We start from the raw sequence: 16,207 nt of genomic DNA on the forward strand, positions 1-16,207 counted from the left end.
AAGTAACTTTGCCAAGAATCACGTATCAGAGCCAAAGTTGAAATCCAAGGTTGGCCAACTCCAAAAGCTTGTGCTGTTACCCACTAAACTATACTTTCTCTCATTGCGTTCACCCAATGCCTGACCCAGGATAGCACCAGTTCTGCATCAGCCACACAAGATTTAGCACTCTGCACATGCTCAGAACATCTGACCCTCATTACATACCCATTTCGATCTTGCAACCCTTATCTCAACATAGGCTAACTGCCATGGTCTCCTCTAGCTACACAGCTGAGACAGGACATGCTGATCAAGGGCAAGGGTTCTTGGCTCCCTGCCCCATTTCTATAGTCACTGCTGGGTACAGCCCAAAGCAGGAGGCTACAGACCTACAGGTGAATACTGCTACGTACTTTGCCAAAGCTCAGAAGTGCCAAGGCACAAGAAACAAGGCAGCCCTAATTCCTCCTGAATACGTTCCTCTCCACACCTGTGATGCAGCAAGGGTTTACTCTGTTCAGTGATAACACAAAGTGAAGAACGATGCATACAGTGCTATCTCATCATGGAGGAAAAAAATGCTTGTATATGCAAAGAAAAAAATCTAGAGAATGCAAATATAACAGTTAATGATCACCACTATGCAACAGAATTAAGGACAGGGTGGTAAGTATTGTAGGGTTGTAAGTAGCTTGCGCCTTTCTGTTTTTATTATTCACTACTATAACAGACCATGTAGCTTATACAGGAAATGCATTGATAAATTTATCAGATATTCCATCGTATAAAGCTAAAAAATGCCTATTTTGTAAATTTTCACACCAACCTTCATATGGTTGCCTAGAATTTCGGTCCACATAGCCTCTTACACGTTTTATTTTGTGAATCTGGCAAGCACCTTTTATAATTTAAAAAATTGAAGAAAAAAAATCTGTTGAGCTTCACAATAAGTCTATACCAAAATAGCATAAAATACTCATTAAAAAGAAAAAGAGAAATACTCACGAAACCCTGCCCAAAGGGCTTAATTTAACAGGCTTGATAGGAGGCCCTTATCGCAAGCTTCAAATGCAGTTTCAAAAAGGAGTCCCACAGAATTTTATAATGGTGATACAGCAACCTTACAGGACACACACATGTACCACCCAACTGTGTTTGCTCTCCAGCAGAAGGGGCACATTGGCCCTTAATCCTACCTGTGATGGGTTTACGTTCATACCCTATCTGTAAATCACCTACACTCATTCAAGCCTGCCAGAGCTCCTGCAGACACAGGACACATGTAAATTCAACTTGAGAGTGAGACATGGTTCAACCTTGTGCTGTGAATCAGACCAGGAAATCACCAAAAGCCTTTTTATAGATTAACTGCCTTCCTCTAGAAAAGAATAATCCTCCCAAGTTCAAAGCAGAAATTCGAGGATTACTTCATCTTCACCATTCCCTGTGCCCAATATTTACAAAACACATTGAAATTTACAACACACATTCCCATGAAGGTTCTCACTGGATCCTCCCTATCACCCTGTACAAGCAGACTGGGTAGAAACAATGCCCATACTGCACAGAGACTGAGGTGAAGAACAAGGAGACTTAACTAATGGAACCATTTAGAAGGCTAAGATCACAGGTCAGAAGCCACAAATGCAGACCCCTAAACCAGAACTCTTCCATTTATTCATTATTCAGGTATCACAAGTATTTGTTGACTGATTACATGACAGCTGTATAATATGTACTGGTGATACAGTGGGGAGTTCTCAGGGTGCTTACAGCCTGTGGGAAAAGCAGACATCAATCAAATGACCAAAAACCACTCTGCAGGAAAATGAGCACTATTTATGGCCCAAGTATAAAACACAAGAGACTACTTTTGTCCTAAAGATTAAGGGTAAGTAGGATTTAGCTTCATATTCTAGAAATGCCATGTACAGGATCCTGTGGCATAAATGAATACGGTTCCCTTAAGGAACTAAAAAAAATTGAGCTCTGAGAAGTGGGAAAAGCAGTGCAAGAGGAAACTAAAGAGGGAAACTTGGGCCAAACCAAGTAAAATTTCTGAGAGCTATATTAAGGATTGTGACTTTTATCTTAAAAGTTACAGGAGGTCATTACATGCACTTACCTACATGTTAGGGACAATGGTAATCAGGTTTGCAAAGTGAAGTCCTTAGGTATCACCCTAATGTCTACGAAAAATTGCTATCTGTGAAAATTACTCTGAATTCAGTGTGCTCACCTACATCCTGTGCCTCACTCTTATTAGCTCCTGCAGGCTCCAGTATGTATCTAATTTGATACTAATAAAAGTAGCAATAATGACATAAGTCCTCTTAATGGGGGTCCCCCACCCAACTCTCTATTTCATTTCCAGTGGTTTTTAATGAGACCTTGTGATTGCAAAGTCACCTTAAGGAACACAGAGTATATTACCTTGAAATTGTGAATATCAGAATTTATATTGAAACAGTACAAAACCACCCATGTAACACTGGGAACTCCTGTAATTCATCTCTCGCACATTTGAAGAAATGGCCAAATGGCTCATTTGCAGTCAGTCATGATTTAAGATTAGGTCCTTGGCCATTAGCACAGAGGTCCATGCAACTCATACAAATCATAAGAGGATGATGGGCCATTCGAAGGGCTGACCCAATATCATCTCTGTGGTATTGAAACCACAAACCTATGAACATTCAGATTCCAAGAAGGAAGGAGAGTCTTTAAATCTAAAAACAGAACCACAGAAGCCTTCAAGAGTCTTAAGACCAAGAGTGGTTAGAATGTACAAGACAGATTTTGGTCCAACAGGGAAGTGGCCCTGGGAGGTGACCACTACCCCAGTCTTAGAAAATAGCACATAAAACTTGGCCTTTGTTTTCTTCAGTTTATACATGGGATACATTGTACTTTTTCTGTGAGAAGTTAAAAGTTTTCTCTTGTCACAAGGGGTGTTTGAAAAAAGAAAGAAAGGGGTGCCTGGGTTGCTCAGTCGGTTAAGCGTCCAACTTCGGCTCAGGTCATGATCTCATGGTTTGTGGGTTCAAGCCCCGCATCAGGCTCTGTGCTGACAGCTCAAAGCCTGGAGCCTGTTTTAGATTCTGTGTCTCCCTCTCTCTCTGCCCCTCCCCCACTCGCACTCTGTCTCTCTCTGCCTCAAAAATAAATAAACATTAAAAATTTTTTTTAAAAAAAGAAAGAAAGAAAAAGGAGGGAAAAAATGGAAAGTTTTCATTTGGAATAAGCTCCCTGAAGAAATAAGAAAGGACCTCTATACCCAGGCTCCAGTCTGCACAGACTTCCTGTATACTCCTGGATGAGTCACTTCTATTCTCAGCACCTCAAAAGTCCCCAACTATAAGATGCAATGTCTGCTTCAGAGGGTTATATTGAAGAACAAATTAATACAGGAATCAGCTCTAAAGAAATATGAAACACTAACCTCAACTCGCTAATGATGAAGCGGTCTGAGCTTCCCGCAGCACAGCGCTGAACCTCTGAGGCTAAAATGTCAAAGAATTCAAGAAATATGAATTGTACATTCCCCAGCTTTTTCTTTTGCCTGTCCTTCAAAGATGGCATCAGACCTGGAGAGCAGGTATTAGTAAAAGTGCACTGAGTGAATGAGTGAGTCAAGTATTACGCTGAGAATGTACCAAGATGTCACAGCCTGGAGCTATCTACCTCTGGTGGAAATAAAATTCCATTCTGATTAATACGGGCATTCTGAGTATCCCAATGAAGCCAGCTGATAGCCCCAATGCCAAGCCTATAAGTTCGAGGGTGTGAAGTTTGCTGTCAGGAAAGTTATATCCTCAGACTAATAGACTCTAACGAGTAGAGATGCAGCATGACATTGCTGAGGAAGAGTTACAGAAAGCATCACACAACAGGTCCTCTAAAGAGAAGGGGAATTATTTCCACTCTAATTGCCCAGCAAAACCTTCAGGTGAGGGTCCAGGCACATTAAGCAACTGGCTTAGTGACTCTGGAACTCCTGGTGGTAGAAACTCACAAGAAATTAAGAAGGATGAGCTGAGGGACAAAGTCAACTGAATTTGGGGTTAGAACAGGGAAAACAATGTGCAGAAACATTTTCCCTGTAAGCTGTGTCATCCTCACACGACACTCCCACTCCTGCCATACCCCCTATAAAAAAGCAACCAGGGGTGCCTGGATGGCTCAGTTGGTTGACTGTCCAACTTCGGCTCAGGTCACGATCTCACAGTTTGTGAGTCTGAGCCCCACGTCAGGCTGTGTGCTGACAGCTGGGAGTGTGGAGCCTGCTTTGGATTCTGTGTCTCCCTCTCTCTCTGCCCCTCGCCTGCTCATGCTCTGTCTCTCTCTCTCAAAAACAAATAAACATTAAATTTTTTTAAGCCACCAAACAGGTACAACTATACATCTGTTTCCTTGTATCCAACCACCCTGGCTGCTGTTTAGCATTGAGTTTCCAAAAAGATAGAAGAATGTCCTTACAACAGTGTAGAAAAGCCGTTCTTTTCAATGACCACATCAGTACCCCTGGTCTAACTAAAAAACTAACGCAATATTTTTAAGTAAAAAGTCCTCATGGCTCATGCATTTTTTATTCCCCAATGCTCTATTCCAATGAGTGAATCCTAAGAGGAACAGAGACAATATATAAATGTATTCTTTAAAAAGACAAGGTTCCTTCCATCACCTGTATTGTTCTAGTTTGACTTTTCTCTCCTTGCTTTCCTTTTTAAAAAATAACTACGCATATCCACCAAAAAGACAATAAAATTGTAACAATGAAGATGCAAGCATCGATATTTTTCCTACAAGAAAACATTTATTTCTCTTGTAGCCTATTTCCCCTTCCATTTATCTGGTATAGACCCCTGTCCATGCAATACAACAACAATTCAGGATGTGTCTGAAGGCATGTAGATGAAATCACTGAAGTTGGAAATGAAATCCTATTTCCCTCTCTATTCTAATACATCTTAGGTCTATGTATGCAATTAAGTGCCTTCTTGTCAATCTACTTATGGCCTCATGTAGCCAACAAACCACCAAATAAGGGATAGGTTCTACTGTATTCCTTTTCAGTCTTCTCCATTTACAAATCTAAAAAACACCAGAGTACAAGTTCATTAAGTCCACTGGGGAATGAGAGCAGAAGTTGAAGGTTCTTGAGAAGACAAAATTAGAAATAGGTCTGCTACTGATTTCATTAGAAGACAAGGTAAAATTAAAGTTGGAACCTACCTAACAAGGTAGGAATGAGTAGGCCACAGGGTAACCAGCATGGGTAGAGGTGTGAGGGGCTCAGTCAGAACAAGGCATCCAATACCCTAGTGTCTCAACTGCCTAACAATTAAGCAGCTACTCTCCACTTTGCCAAAGAATCTACAGCACTGGCCACCTGGATCTTTAGATCCAGTCTCCCCCATTATTTCTCCGAGCTGGCAGCAAAGGCTTTTTTTCCCTTCAGTGTTCAGAAAAATGTTTTTCAACAGCATAGCTATACATCATCTGCTGGCTACAGTGCACTGCTCTATCTTGTAGATCATCGATCTACCAAGGCCTTCATTGCCAGGTCACCCAGCACCTCCCAAAGGCTGTCGACTGTCACATGTTGGGTAGAACACTCAGAAAAATAAGGAGCAGAAGGAGAGAACAAAAGGCCAATATCCCTTAGCATCTAAAAATGCATATGCAGCATCTATTCCAGCAAGGAAAGAGACAAGTGAGAAAAAAAGATTGGGTATCTAGGGTAAGTAGTCTTTGTTCACCAGCAGCATGCTGCAATGTCAACCCACTTATCAATCCAGATCACTGCAAACCCCCTGCTTGTTTATACTACACTAAGGGCCGGTGATGACGGCAAAGCTGAGTTGCTCTCCAGGGTTCTGAAGATTGAAAAAAAGAAACATATGCCCTAAATACTGTGATGAGGTAAGATCAGAAAGATACACAGAAGGTCAGAGTTAGAAGGAAACCCAAAAATTATCTGTTCCCAAGCCCCTCACTGTATACCTAGAAGGGCGAGGCCCAGAGACTCTATACTACTTTCCGAGGTCATACCAATTTAACAATCTCTTACAGCTCAAGTTGGCAGTGCAGAACACTTTCGTGCTAAAAAGCCAGATTTTCCAAGTACAAAAACTCATACTCTTTATTTTATTTAGGAAATTTTAACAAGTGAGTTTCCTCACTCAGTGAGACTTCACCTGGCTTTACATCCTCTCATAAAAACCATGATCATTTTGGCTCCTGAGAAGGGGAGGCGGAACTAAGTTTCTGTACCTCCTAACAAATAAAAAGGGGAAAATGTCATGCCACATTCTCAAGGATCAACAAAAGACTTTATCACAATGGAGTATCTTCTTTCCTATTCACCATAGTTACCTTTTTCGTGTTTGTTTATTTTTGAGGGTTGGAGAGTGCAAGCGGGGGAGGGGCAGACAGACAGGGGTGCAGAGGATCTGAAGCAGGCTCTGTGCGAACAGCAGAGAGCCCGATGTGGGGCTCAAACTCATGAACCATGAGATCATGACCTGAGCCAAAGTCAGGTGCTTAACCAACTGAGCCAGCCGGGTGCCCCACAGTTACCTATTTTTAAAGAGATTCTACAATTACATACCTGCTGAAGAGACTCTGTTGGTGTAAAAACCATTTTTGTGCTGCACTGGCAACCATGGAACCAAAACTGTTGGAGAATGTTGCCTAAGATTTGGCCATCAGAAGAACTTCAAGGACCTGATTGATCTCAAATCCTACATTGCACCACAGATCCACATTACACATAGGCCCTGATCTATGCAACATGAGCTACTGTTTTTATACAGGTGAAAATCTGACTTTACTGCACTCTTTTCCAATATATTTTAACATCTTCTCTATATGATGGCATATATTGATGTTTCATAATGCTATGTGTTTACAAAGCAGCTTGAAATTATCAAGATGTTGCATACACTCTCTTGCTACATTCCTACAATCTTATGTTAGAAGAGTCACTAGGATTTCCCTTTTACAGATGCAAGTGCAGTTCCTGGCAAATGAGTGAATGAACAAACTAAGACTCTTCAAGGAATGTAAGACACAAATGGCCTGATTTCACACTCCTGCATAATGCATGGAAATCCCATTTTATAAATGGCAAAACCAAGACAAAGATTCAGCATTCCTTTCAGTCCAGATTAAGCCAGAGAGCTCATATGCCTCATCACACAGACAAGAGCTCTCCCTTTCCTTTTCTTCCCTCCCCTCTCTCATACTTCCTTTTCTGGCCCTCCCTGCAAGCTTTCCCTCAACTTGATACACTCATGCATATACACTCCTCTCTCGCCGACACTATGACTGGCTTTGTAATACTTACAAGATGAGCCCTGTTCCAAGCCAAATTCTCATGTGACTGATACAGAATCAGATCACACAGTGGCAAAACTGTAAAGCTGCAGAAACTGTAATTCATTTTCACCTGGGAAGGTAAGAGGAGTCTGAGAGGCCAGTCCACACCCCAGTTCTCCCTCCTGTGATCTACCAGACCTGAGTGTCTCCATCAGGAATCTAGCAATCCATCATGAACTGCCTTACAACATCTCTTGTACTGGTGCCTGATATTGTTAAAATTTGCACACGGGAATATCCTCTCTCTCTAGCTTACTTGCCATCTCTTCCTGGACAGAAGGTCTGGAGCTGATGAGTTAGCTGGACCTGAGGCATATGCTTGTTTCTCAATTTTATTTTAAGTTTGGTAAATTGTGCGCATGTGTTCCAGTTTGTGAAGTGAATAATGTATCAGTTGAAAAGCCAGGAGATTGAGTCTTGGTCAGGATCTCTTGGAAGCTATAGCCTTTGATGGTCATCTCTTAATTTCCCCCTCCTTACTATAGTGAAAATGTTTGTAAAATCAATGTAGTACATTATACGTGTGGCTTAACTACATTAAGGAATTTAGGTTTAATAAGATGTTTGTAAATTCTTTGGGAGCCCCCTGAAATGAAGATGCCATATAAACATACTTCATTATGAAAAACCTAGAGAAACAGATGCTCATATCCTGAAGTTATTCTGAAATATTAGACACAAATGTTGAATTACTGGCTTGTTCAGTGATTTATAGTAAGTTTTCAAATTCTGCATGCTCCAGATCAGTTGTATGCAAAAATTCAATGTGCTCTGCAATAAACAAATAGCAGGTGTTAAAAAACTTAAGTGTATTTGTTGTCTAGACCATGATCATGATGTTCACTGAGTGACAACTGCACTGCACACGTGTGTGCACACTTGTACAAATCTGAAGCAATGAGGTGAGGGTTCAGAGCTGTGTTGCAGTATGACTGTGTAAGAGAAATTTTTCCAGCAGTGAGGCAACAGGAGGTTTGCTTAGAGTAGGGACACCTGCATATTGCACAAAGTGCTGGGTGAATGTACCATTAGAATGATAAACATGTTTGAGCCTGTCCCTCAGCTGTTGAGAAGCTTGGCTCCAGTCACTTCAAGATGCTGGGAATGACTTTTTTCAGTTCTCTCCACTGCTCAACTGCTATTAGGGGTTGTCCAATCAGCCTGCTAATAGGGTTTCAGTCCAAGTCTATGCTTTCTCTGATATCTGGAGGCCAGGCCCAATCACTGTGGGGGGCCCTAGTGGTTTCAGAATTAAAAGTGAGTGAATAAGCCATGAACTTTCAATGGCTAGGACTCTTATTTCTTTGTATCCTCCACAGCCTGGCAGAGAGTGTGTCCAATACATTAATTTGATAGGTGGACTGAAAGTTAAAAGTTACCAAACAAAGGGGAGGAAAGTCTTCTGTGGTGAACAGAATGCTTATGCACTGAATCCCAGATGTCAGTGGATTCAGGACTCGGAGTAATGGGAACAGGCCACAGGGTGAAAGGAGAATGGAATGAGACAATCTGAGGAAGGTTAGCACAGGCCTCATTCTTGTCTTTGTTGGCAGCTATTAATATAAAGGCAGCTAGAGAAAAACCCAAGGCAATGGAGATAATCAGGCTAGCCGCCCAACTGAATGGTTCCTTTTCTGTTTCTAGCTTGAGGTAATCTGCTACCCATACTTTGGGAGCTTCTAAAAGTAGGCCCAGCTCAACAGCTAAAGCAGGAAGAAAACTAAGTCTCCGAAGCAAGCAGGAAGTGTTAAACCACCAACTAAAATAGCAATCACTTCTCTTGTGACAATTAATGTAATTAGGTCTGAAAAGGCTGTTTCTCAATTCTAAGCTAAAAAGGGTGGAAAATCTCACCACATACCACTTCTTCAGAGCAATAAAATTGCCAGGGAAATCTTCCTGTTTTAAATGTCTTTATGGTCCAGAAAATTTTGGAGCATTTCTCCCCTCAGAAGACTCCCTAATGTGGTTGTGACTATGTCCTGGGAAGTACAGGTCATTAACCCTTTACAGAGGTGGCGTGGAGGGACAGAAAGACTAAGGCTTGGGAGTTAGATCTTGGTTCAAAGTTTTAAGTTATGTATCTCTGAGCCATTCTAATTCCAAACTTGTTCAACAGGTCTAATAAATTGCCCCCACATTAATATCCTAAGAAATATTATGCCCAGCATGTTACCTGGTCTGTAGTATTCAATAAACACAGGTCCCTTCCCCCATGCCAATGCAATGGGTTCCATCAGGAAGATTCTGTATCCTACCAAACAACTCCAATATCAGCAACGTAAGATGTGTGGGAGGAAAATACCAAAAGAGAGCAAACTGATCACATTGAACCAGGCTCTGGACTTCCCTCAGCTTCCAAGTCCAGTGCCATGGCCCCCCACGTTGGGCTAAATGATCTAGCAGTTAGAACACTCCTGAATCAGACTTGATTCCAAATCCCAGTACAACCACTTACTAGAAGCAGGACTGCAGACTTATAATGTAATCTCTGGTCTATCATTTGAAAACAAGAAAGAAACAGCATGAGTATGGGATGAATTAACCTACATAAAAGCTTAGCACTGTGCCTGGCACAAGTCAACACTCAATAAATGTTACCACATCACTGTTTGTCACTTAACCAGCAGAACTCTAGTGGGTAACAGGTTGAGAAAAAAGTGTAACTCTAAGGGGAAAAGCAACCCAAAATAATCTCAGGTAGTATGAAATTAATAGTTTCAGGAGTAAAAATCAGCCTTTGTGACATTCACTCTCTGTGAGAGTGGTCTATAGAAGTGGTAGACCAGTATCATGATAAATGGACCAGGGCATTTGCCACTCTAGAATCAGCTAGTGCTAAGAAAAAACTTGTGAAGAAGGTAAGCCTATGTTATTCACTAGACAGTGCCCTCTTTCCTTAATCTTTTCTTCTTTCCTGAGGGCTCTGCTGCAGGTACTTGGTTTTCTAGGATCTCTCATGTATTCAATGCAGCCTAGCCTCTTCTCCAGCTTTCTCCCCTTCCACCTAAACCAGTGGTTGTGAAATACCACTCCATTTACCAAAGCTAGACCACCTGCATAAGAGCTACATGGAAAGCCTGTTAAAAATATAGCTTTTTAGACATTTCCACCCTCAGGGAATCTGATCCAACAGATCAAAGATGGGGCCTGGTAACTCCATCTTTTTATAAGTTCCCCAAAAATTCTTACATGCCATCAGCTTTGGGAACTACACCAAAAATCAGTTTTTAACCTCTCCTGTGGCCCAGTTGTTCTGGGTCTTTCTTTCTCCCGATCTATCTAAAAGCCTCATTTGTGTTTGAGCCCATGAATCATTAACAGGCAAACAACTTTACATTCTCCTTCCAAGATCTTACATAAAGGACATGCTAGGTCATGAACCAAAGTATGAAAATTTTCAAGAGAAGGAAAGGAATATTCAGCATCCCCCTCAGTCCATTCCTTATAAATGAGGATGACCCTATAGACTATTGGGGGCTCCAGCTCTCCCATCCTCTACCCACTTTCCTCTTAAAAGGGCCAAGGTAGCCAAGAAGGACATACAGTGGCTGAAAGTTTGGAGACAAAGAGGTACCATAAACGTGCAGAATCCACAACAAACATCACCCTGAGCAAAGATGAAGCACCACTTCAGAGCACCTTATGTGGATTATCTCATTTAGCACTCCCATCTACGAATAGGTATTATCCTAGTTTAGAAATTTAAAAATGGAGATGAAAAGAAATTAACTTCCCCAAATTCAGAGCAGGCAAGTGGCTAAGGATGTCAGAAAAGAGTATTTCATAGGAACCAGAGTATCTGTGAAGGTGTGAAACTTTAGATTAGCAGAGATCTATCCTTTCTTCTTTTTTCTCCTCCAGAGATAATATTAGAAACACAGATAAAACTTTTGGAAGGAGGGATGAGCACTGGGTGTTGTATGGAAACCAATTTGACAATAAATTATATTAAAAAAGAAAAAAACACTTTTGGAAGGCAGAAGCAAAAAATTGCAGAGCAAGAAACCAGCAATGTCTCCCAGACTGTTCAGGTGGGAATTACTAAACTAGAGCTTTGTGGCCTCTTTCTGACCTGTGGCATAGGACATGCAGGGCCCTTCTGCTCTACCATTTGGGCAGCAATACAGGTGGGGGCTGGGGGGCAGCAACAAGAATGCTACTACCTAACTTCTAGAAAATAAGTAGCCAATGAGCTCTTTTTTATTTTTATTTTTTTACATTTATTCATTTTTGAAAGAGAGACAGGGCATGAGCTGGAGAGGGGGAGAGTGAGAGGGAGATACAGAATCTGAAGCAGGCCCCCAGGCTCTAAGCAGTCAGCACAGAGCCTGACACAGGGCTTGAACCCACAAACCAAACCGTGAGATCATGACCTGAGCCGAAGTCAGATGCTTAACACTGACTGAGCCACCCAAGCATCCCACCAATGAGTTCTTGAAGGTGGAAATGGACATGATGATGGCTGAGGGCTGGCTTTATGCAGGCTGCCCAAGTTAGGACAATAGGGTCACAAGGAACAAGTTGTTTCTATGAAAAATTTATCCAGGCACACTTATTATAATCTGGTTGAAGCCACAATTATTCTCAAGGCCACAAACATCTTCAGCAAATCAAAATAGACCAAGACTAATTCAAGATGGCAGAACTTCCCTTAAGCCTGGCATTAATTTGTTCTCTTCCCTTCCAGGTCCTCTTCCAAAACAGACTGCAGAGCTATAATTATAAGTACATTCAAATACCTCCTCATTAGAATTGTAGTCTGGAGCTCATTAACCTTGGATTATTCTTCCTCCTGTTTGGTCCCAGAAGGTAGTTTGTTCCCCACATGCCTGTTCCTTATCCTGGGCCTAATGGAACAAGTTAACTTTTTGTATCATTAACAAGAATCAACAATTCATGGGCACTGCTCACAATGCAAAAATATTCTCTGTAACATCACTATCCACAAGGATTTTCAGTGGATTCTAGAGAGGTCAAAACATTTCCCTTGACCACCATTCACCAGTTGTCCAGCCGCAAATGATCCGACAGACACCATCAGTCTTTCTTCAGCTCGAAGCAAACCTGACTCCAGTGACATACATGGGGGACAAGATCTCCTTCCCACCCCAGGTCACAATGCCCGATGAAATCCCCCAGATGTCACAAAGTCTTGCCATCCTCTGGCAAACTGAAAGGCTCATTCCTCTGCAGAGGATGGATGGCATTAATTCCAAAAGATTCAAAAAGCACAGCCTCTTTAAGAAGCCTCCATTTTGAAAAAGATATTTAAGCAAAGCTGTGCTTGATGAAGTGAAATAGAATTAGCTGCTTCAGTGGCACAGGCTTCTCAGATTCATTCTAAGGTAGAATGGCTTATTTGCCTCCAAGTGGAACGAACTCAACAACAATGTATCACAGTTAACTGTGAGCACAGCTCCATGGAATTTCAGCTGGTGCCTGGAGTACACGGAGGTGCACTTAATATTCCCCAATCTGTAATCAACCTTTTGTACATTTGTTCCTAATCACAGGATACTGTTTCATCTTAATGAACTGTTTTCTTAGCATATTACAGTTGGTCATTTCAGCACATCTAATGGCCCATTTGGTAGGTTAAATTACAATTAGGGTCCCTTGGTTTTTTTATTTCCCAGCAAGGCCTGGAGGGGTTTGATATTTTTCCCCTTCCCACTGCTCGATTTCAAGGACAGAATCACAAAAGAACAAAAGCACAGACATACCTGTTGCAGTCGACGTGGAGCAGGAGATGAGAGGCACTAATTGACAAAGCGACCTTGTGCCACTGTCCATCTGCCATCCGGTATGGAAGCGCCTCGGTCCTGGGTTTCCCGTTATGTATATAGTGATATCGGATCTCATCCCTCAGACCACTGCTCTCTAGTTCAAAATAGCTGTATGGAGAGTAACAAAAATATGTTTGTTTTTACTTCTGGATCCCACAGTTATCAATCCTCCCTACTCACAAACTCACCACCCAGTTTCTCAGAATCTAAAATTAGCTAAACAGGATACAAAGATCTAATAACTAAAAACCACTTGTACTGCATGGAATCAAATTCACCTATCATTGGAGAACCTCACAGTGACACCCTGAGCCTCTGAACCAGAGACTGTTGGATCCACTCTGACTTGACAGGCCACAAGCTAATTAGCAAAGCTTGGTGCAAGAGCTCTCCAACACTTAAAGGTACAGTTCAGAACCCTCTACAGTCTAAAAAAGGCCACTCATGTGAAATGGGCTTAATGATGCTTCATTTTATTTCTGGCTCCTCTACTTTTTTAAGAATTAAAGGAAAACAGAAGTCAGGTTGGGTATCAGGAACTGAAATAAATTGAGATAAGAAAACGTTACTAAACACACTGCCCCCTAGACAAAAAGCCTTAAGTGGACAACAGTTCCTATGTAATGGAGTAGGGGAGGAGTGGCTGAAGCTACTCACATATGGACAGTATCTCAAATTATCATGTCAGGAAACAGGCAATTGAGTCTTTTCTCTCCCCAGATTGTTGTCACATTTTCCAGATCCATGAAAAACTCAGCATCACCACTGCAGTCTGCACTTTTGTCATAAAATGCAGCAGTCAAGTTTGGGACATTCCTTCCAGACATGCTCCAGGGCTGATACTTTGAGTCCAAACCTCTTCTGAAATGCATCACCGTCATTAAATCAAGCCTAATCTCACTGCGAGGCATTGCACTAGGCATTTAACATATACTATCTAACTCATCACCCTGACAAACCTAAAAGGCCGATAGCATCCCTAAGAAACTGAGGTTCTAGAATATACCTACCATGATTTAAATTCGGGTCTAAATCTGACATGCATTTTTCTACCAGCCTGCTGTCCATCTCAGAGGCACAATGACAGTAGTAAAGATGGCCTCAACTGGCATGGTCTGTCAGCAATTCATCTGTACAGACAACTCAAGAAATACCTGCCTATGTAGGTAGCCAGGTACCATCCCTACATTCAAAAGGACCTACTGTTTCTCCTCTAATTAGCTGAGTTGGCCTGACCCCACTAGCCAGATCATAATTTAATCTAAAACACACACAAAAAAAAACATCTTCTATGAGCACCGAAATGAATAGATCTGAAGTTCAGCCTCTATTATGAGAGACTCCCAAATCATATGACAATAACAAATGTGTATTTCTTGCTCATCTTTCACAGGGATCCTCCCAAGAGAGCAGTGCTGGCAAAGACTAGACTCTGACCTACCCAATTCATACTAGACAAAGAATCAGGCCCAAGGTCGTAAACTCAAGAGGTTACTTTTACTATTGCAGCCAGCTCCTGAGCCCAGGTACATACTTATTAGTAATAATAAAATACATATTTTATAAAACTGCAAAAAAGAAAATCCTTAACATGGAAGACATTCATCTTAAGGGAATTCTCCAAATTGCTTCTAAGCAGCTGGAACACTAAAAGAATCAAAATCAGAGAATTTAAAAGGTCAGCAAGACCTTAGAGATCATCTGGTCATTCATTAATTCATTCAACATTTTGTTACTGAACACATAGTAAAGGGCTAAAAAAGGATTTAAAATATAGATCCTGTTCGGAAGATGCTTTCAGACTAGCAAAAAAGGAAATAAAATGTGTCCGTCATACAAAAGTTAGAAACAAATGGAAGACAAAGGAAGCTGCCATTTCATTTCATATGCCAGGAATGGACCAACTGCTTTCATAAACATCATCTCATTTAATTTCTTCAAGGTTAGTATCTTTATCTCCTTTCTGCAGAGCAGTTCACATGTGATCAGGGATACTAAGTTCCTTACCCAAGGCCAGTTTCTGAATAGAAAAGCAACACGATTTTGTATAAGAGACCTCACCAAGATCGTCATGAGACATCTCTCATTACTTCACTTTGACCAATAAGCCACTGCTGCAGGAAGGGACATGACCTTAAAAAGGATGTCAAAGACTTAGAATCCTCCTATAGATCGTCTGATAGAATAAAAAAAAAGAAAAAGACAAAGGGAGGCAGATATATTTAACTAGATTCAATCATTATTCCCGGGGTTATGGCTTCATTGAGCAAGGGCTCATTATACACATACCTTTTAAAGATTACAAAGTACTACAGCAAGCTGTTACCTCAGGGTAATCTCCACATACAGCTAAAAGAGAAGAAATCTGCCTGATTGTTAGGCAAATGGATACTTGGTTCTTAGGGTAAGATTTCTGGCAGCATAATGCACACATTCAGGAAGTGCTAGATTTCCAACAGTGTGGATGAAGTCAAGACCATGTTTTGGGGGGTTTTTTTTTTGGCTTTTTTGTTTTTTTCAAATACATCAGATAACTGCTAAAGTGGTCCTACGCATGACAAGGAGACTGGAAGGCTAAGTTCTATCTGGGTAAGATGGTTTCATGGGTGCTGGGAGGGGAATACAGCACTATTTCCAGACAGTAACCCTCTGCTAACAGAGGTGTGGGACTTAGTCCTCAGAGCACCTAGGAGGGGGTCATTTGGCCTAAAGACACCTGGAGGTAGCCTGCAGGGAAGAGTCATGAGTTGCAGTAGAGCCTTGTTATTCAAAGTATGGACCATAGACCAGCATCATCACCACCAGTGGAAATTCCGATTGGCCCCAACCAAGACCTGTGTGACTCGATCTCCATTTTACTAAGATCCCCAGAGGATTCACGTGCATGCTAAAGCTTAAGCAGCTCTACAGTCAAGCATACCAGGTGTTGCTTTACTTCCTGGCCAGCTGGTTAGGGTTGAGGGAAGCAGCAGTTAGAGGCTGCTGTGCTGGCAGAGAGAAGAAGGGCACTGGAGGTAATCATACAAACAAGAGTCGAGTAAGCTCACGGCCCC

General features: G+C 41.6%; 1 protein-coding gene across 2 annotated transcripts in view; it reads right to left on the reverse strand.

Moving 5' to 3' along the window:
• The window catches only part of NELL1 (neural EGFL like 1), an 862,696-nt gene that overhangs the window by 717,995 nt on the left and 128,494 nt on the right, over positions 1 to 16,207 (reverse strand). For both annotated transcript variants that reach the window (XM_027072989.2, XM_027072988.2), the window contains exon 4: positions 13,092 to 13,262. In XM_027072989.2, coding sequence (XP_026928790.1) covers positions 13,092 to 13,262 — 171 coding nt within the window. The remainder of the gene's footprint in view (positions 1 to 13,091; positions 13,263 to 16,207) is intronic.

The sequence above is a fragment of the Acinonyx jubatus genome, chromosome D1 (assembly GCF_027475565.1).
Source record: "Acinonyx jubatus isolate Ajub_Pintada_27869175 chromosome D1, VMU_Ajub_asm_v1.0, whole genome shotgun sequence".
Classification (NCBI taxonomy): Eukaryota; Metazoa; Chordata; class Mammalia; order Carnivora; family Felidae; genus Acinonyx; species Acinonyx jubatus.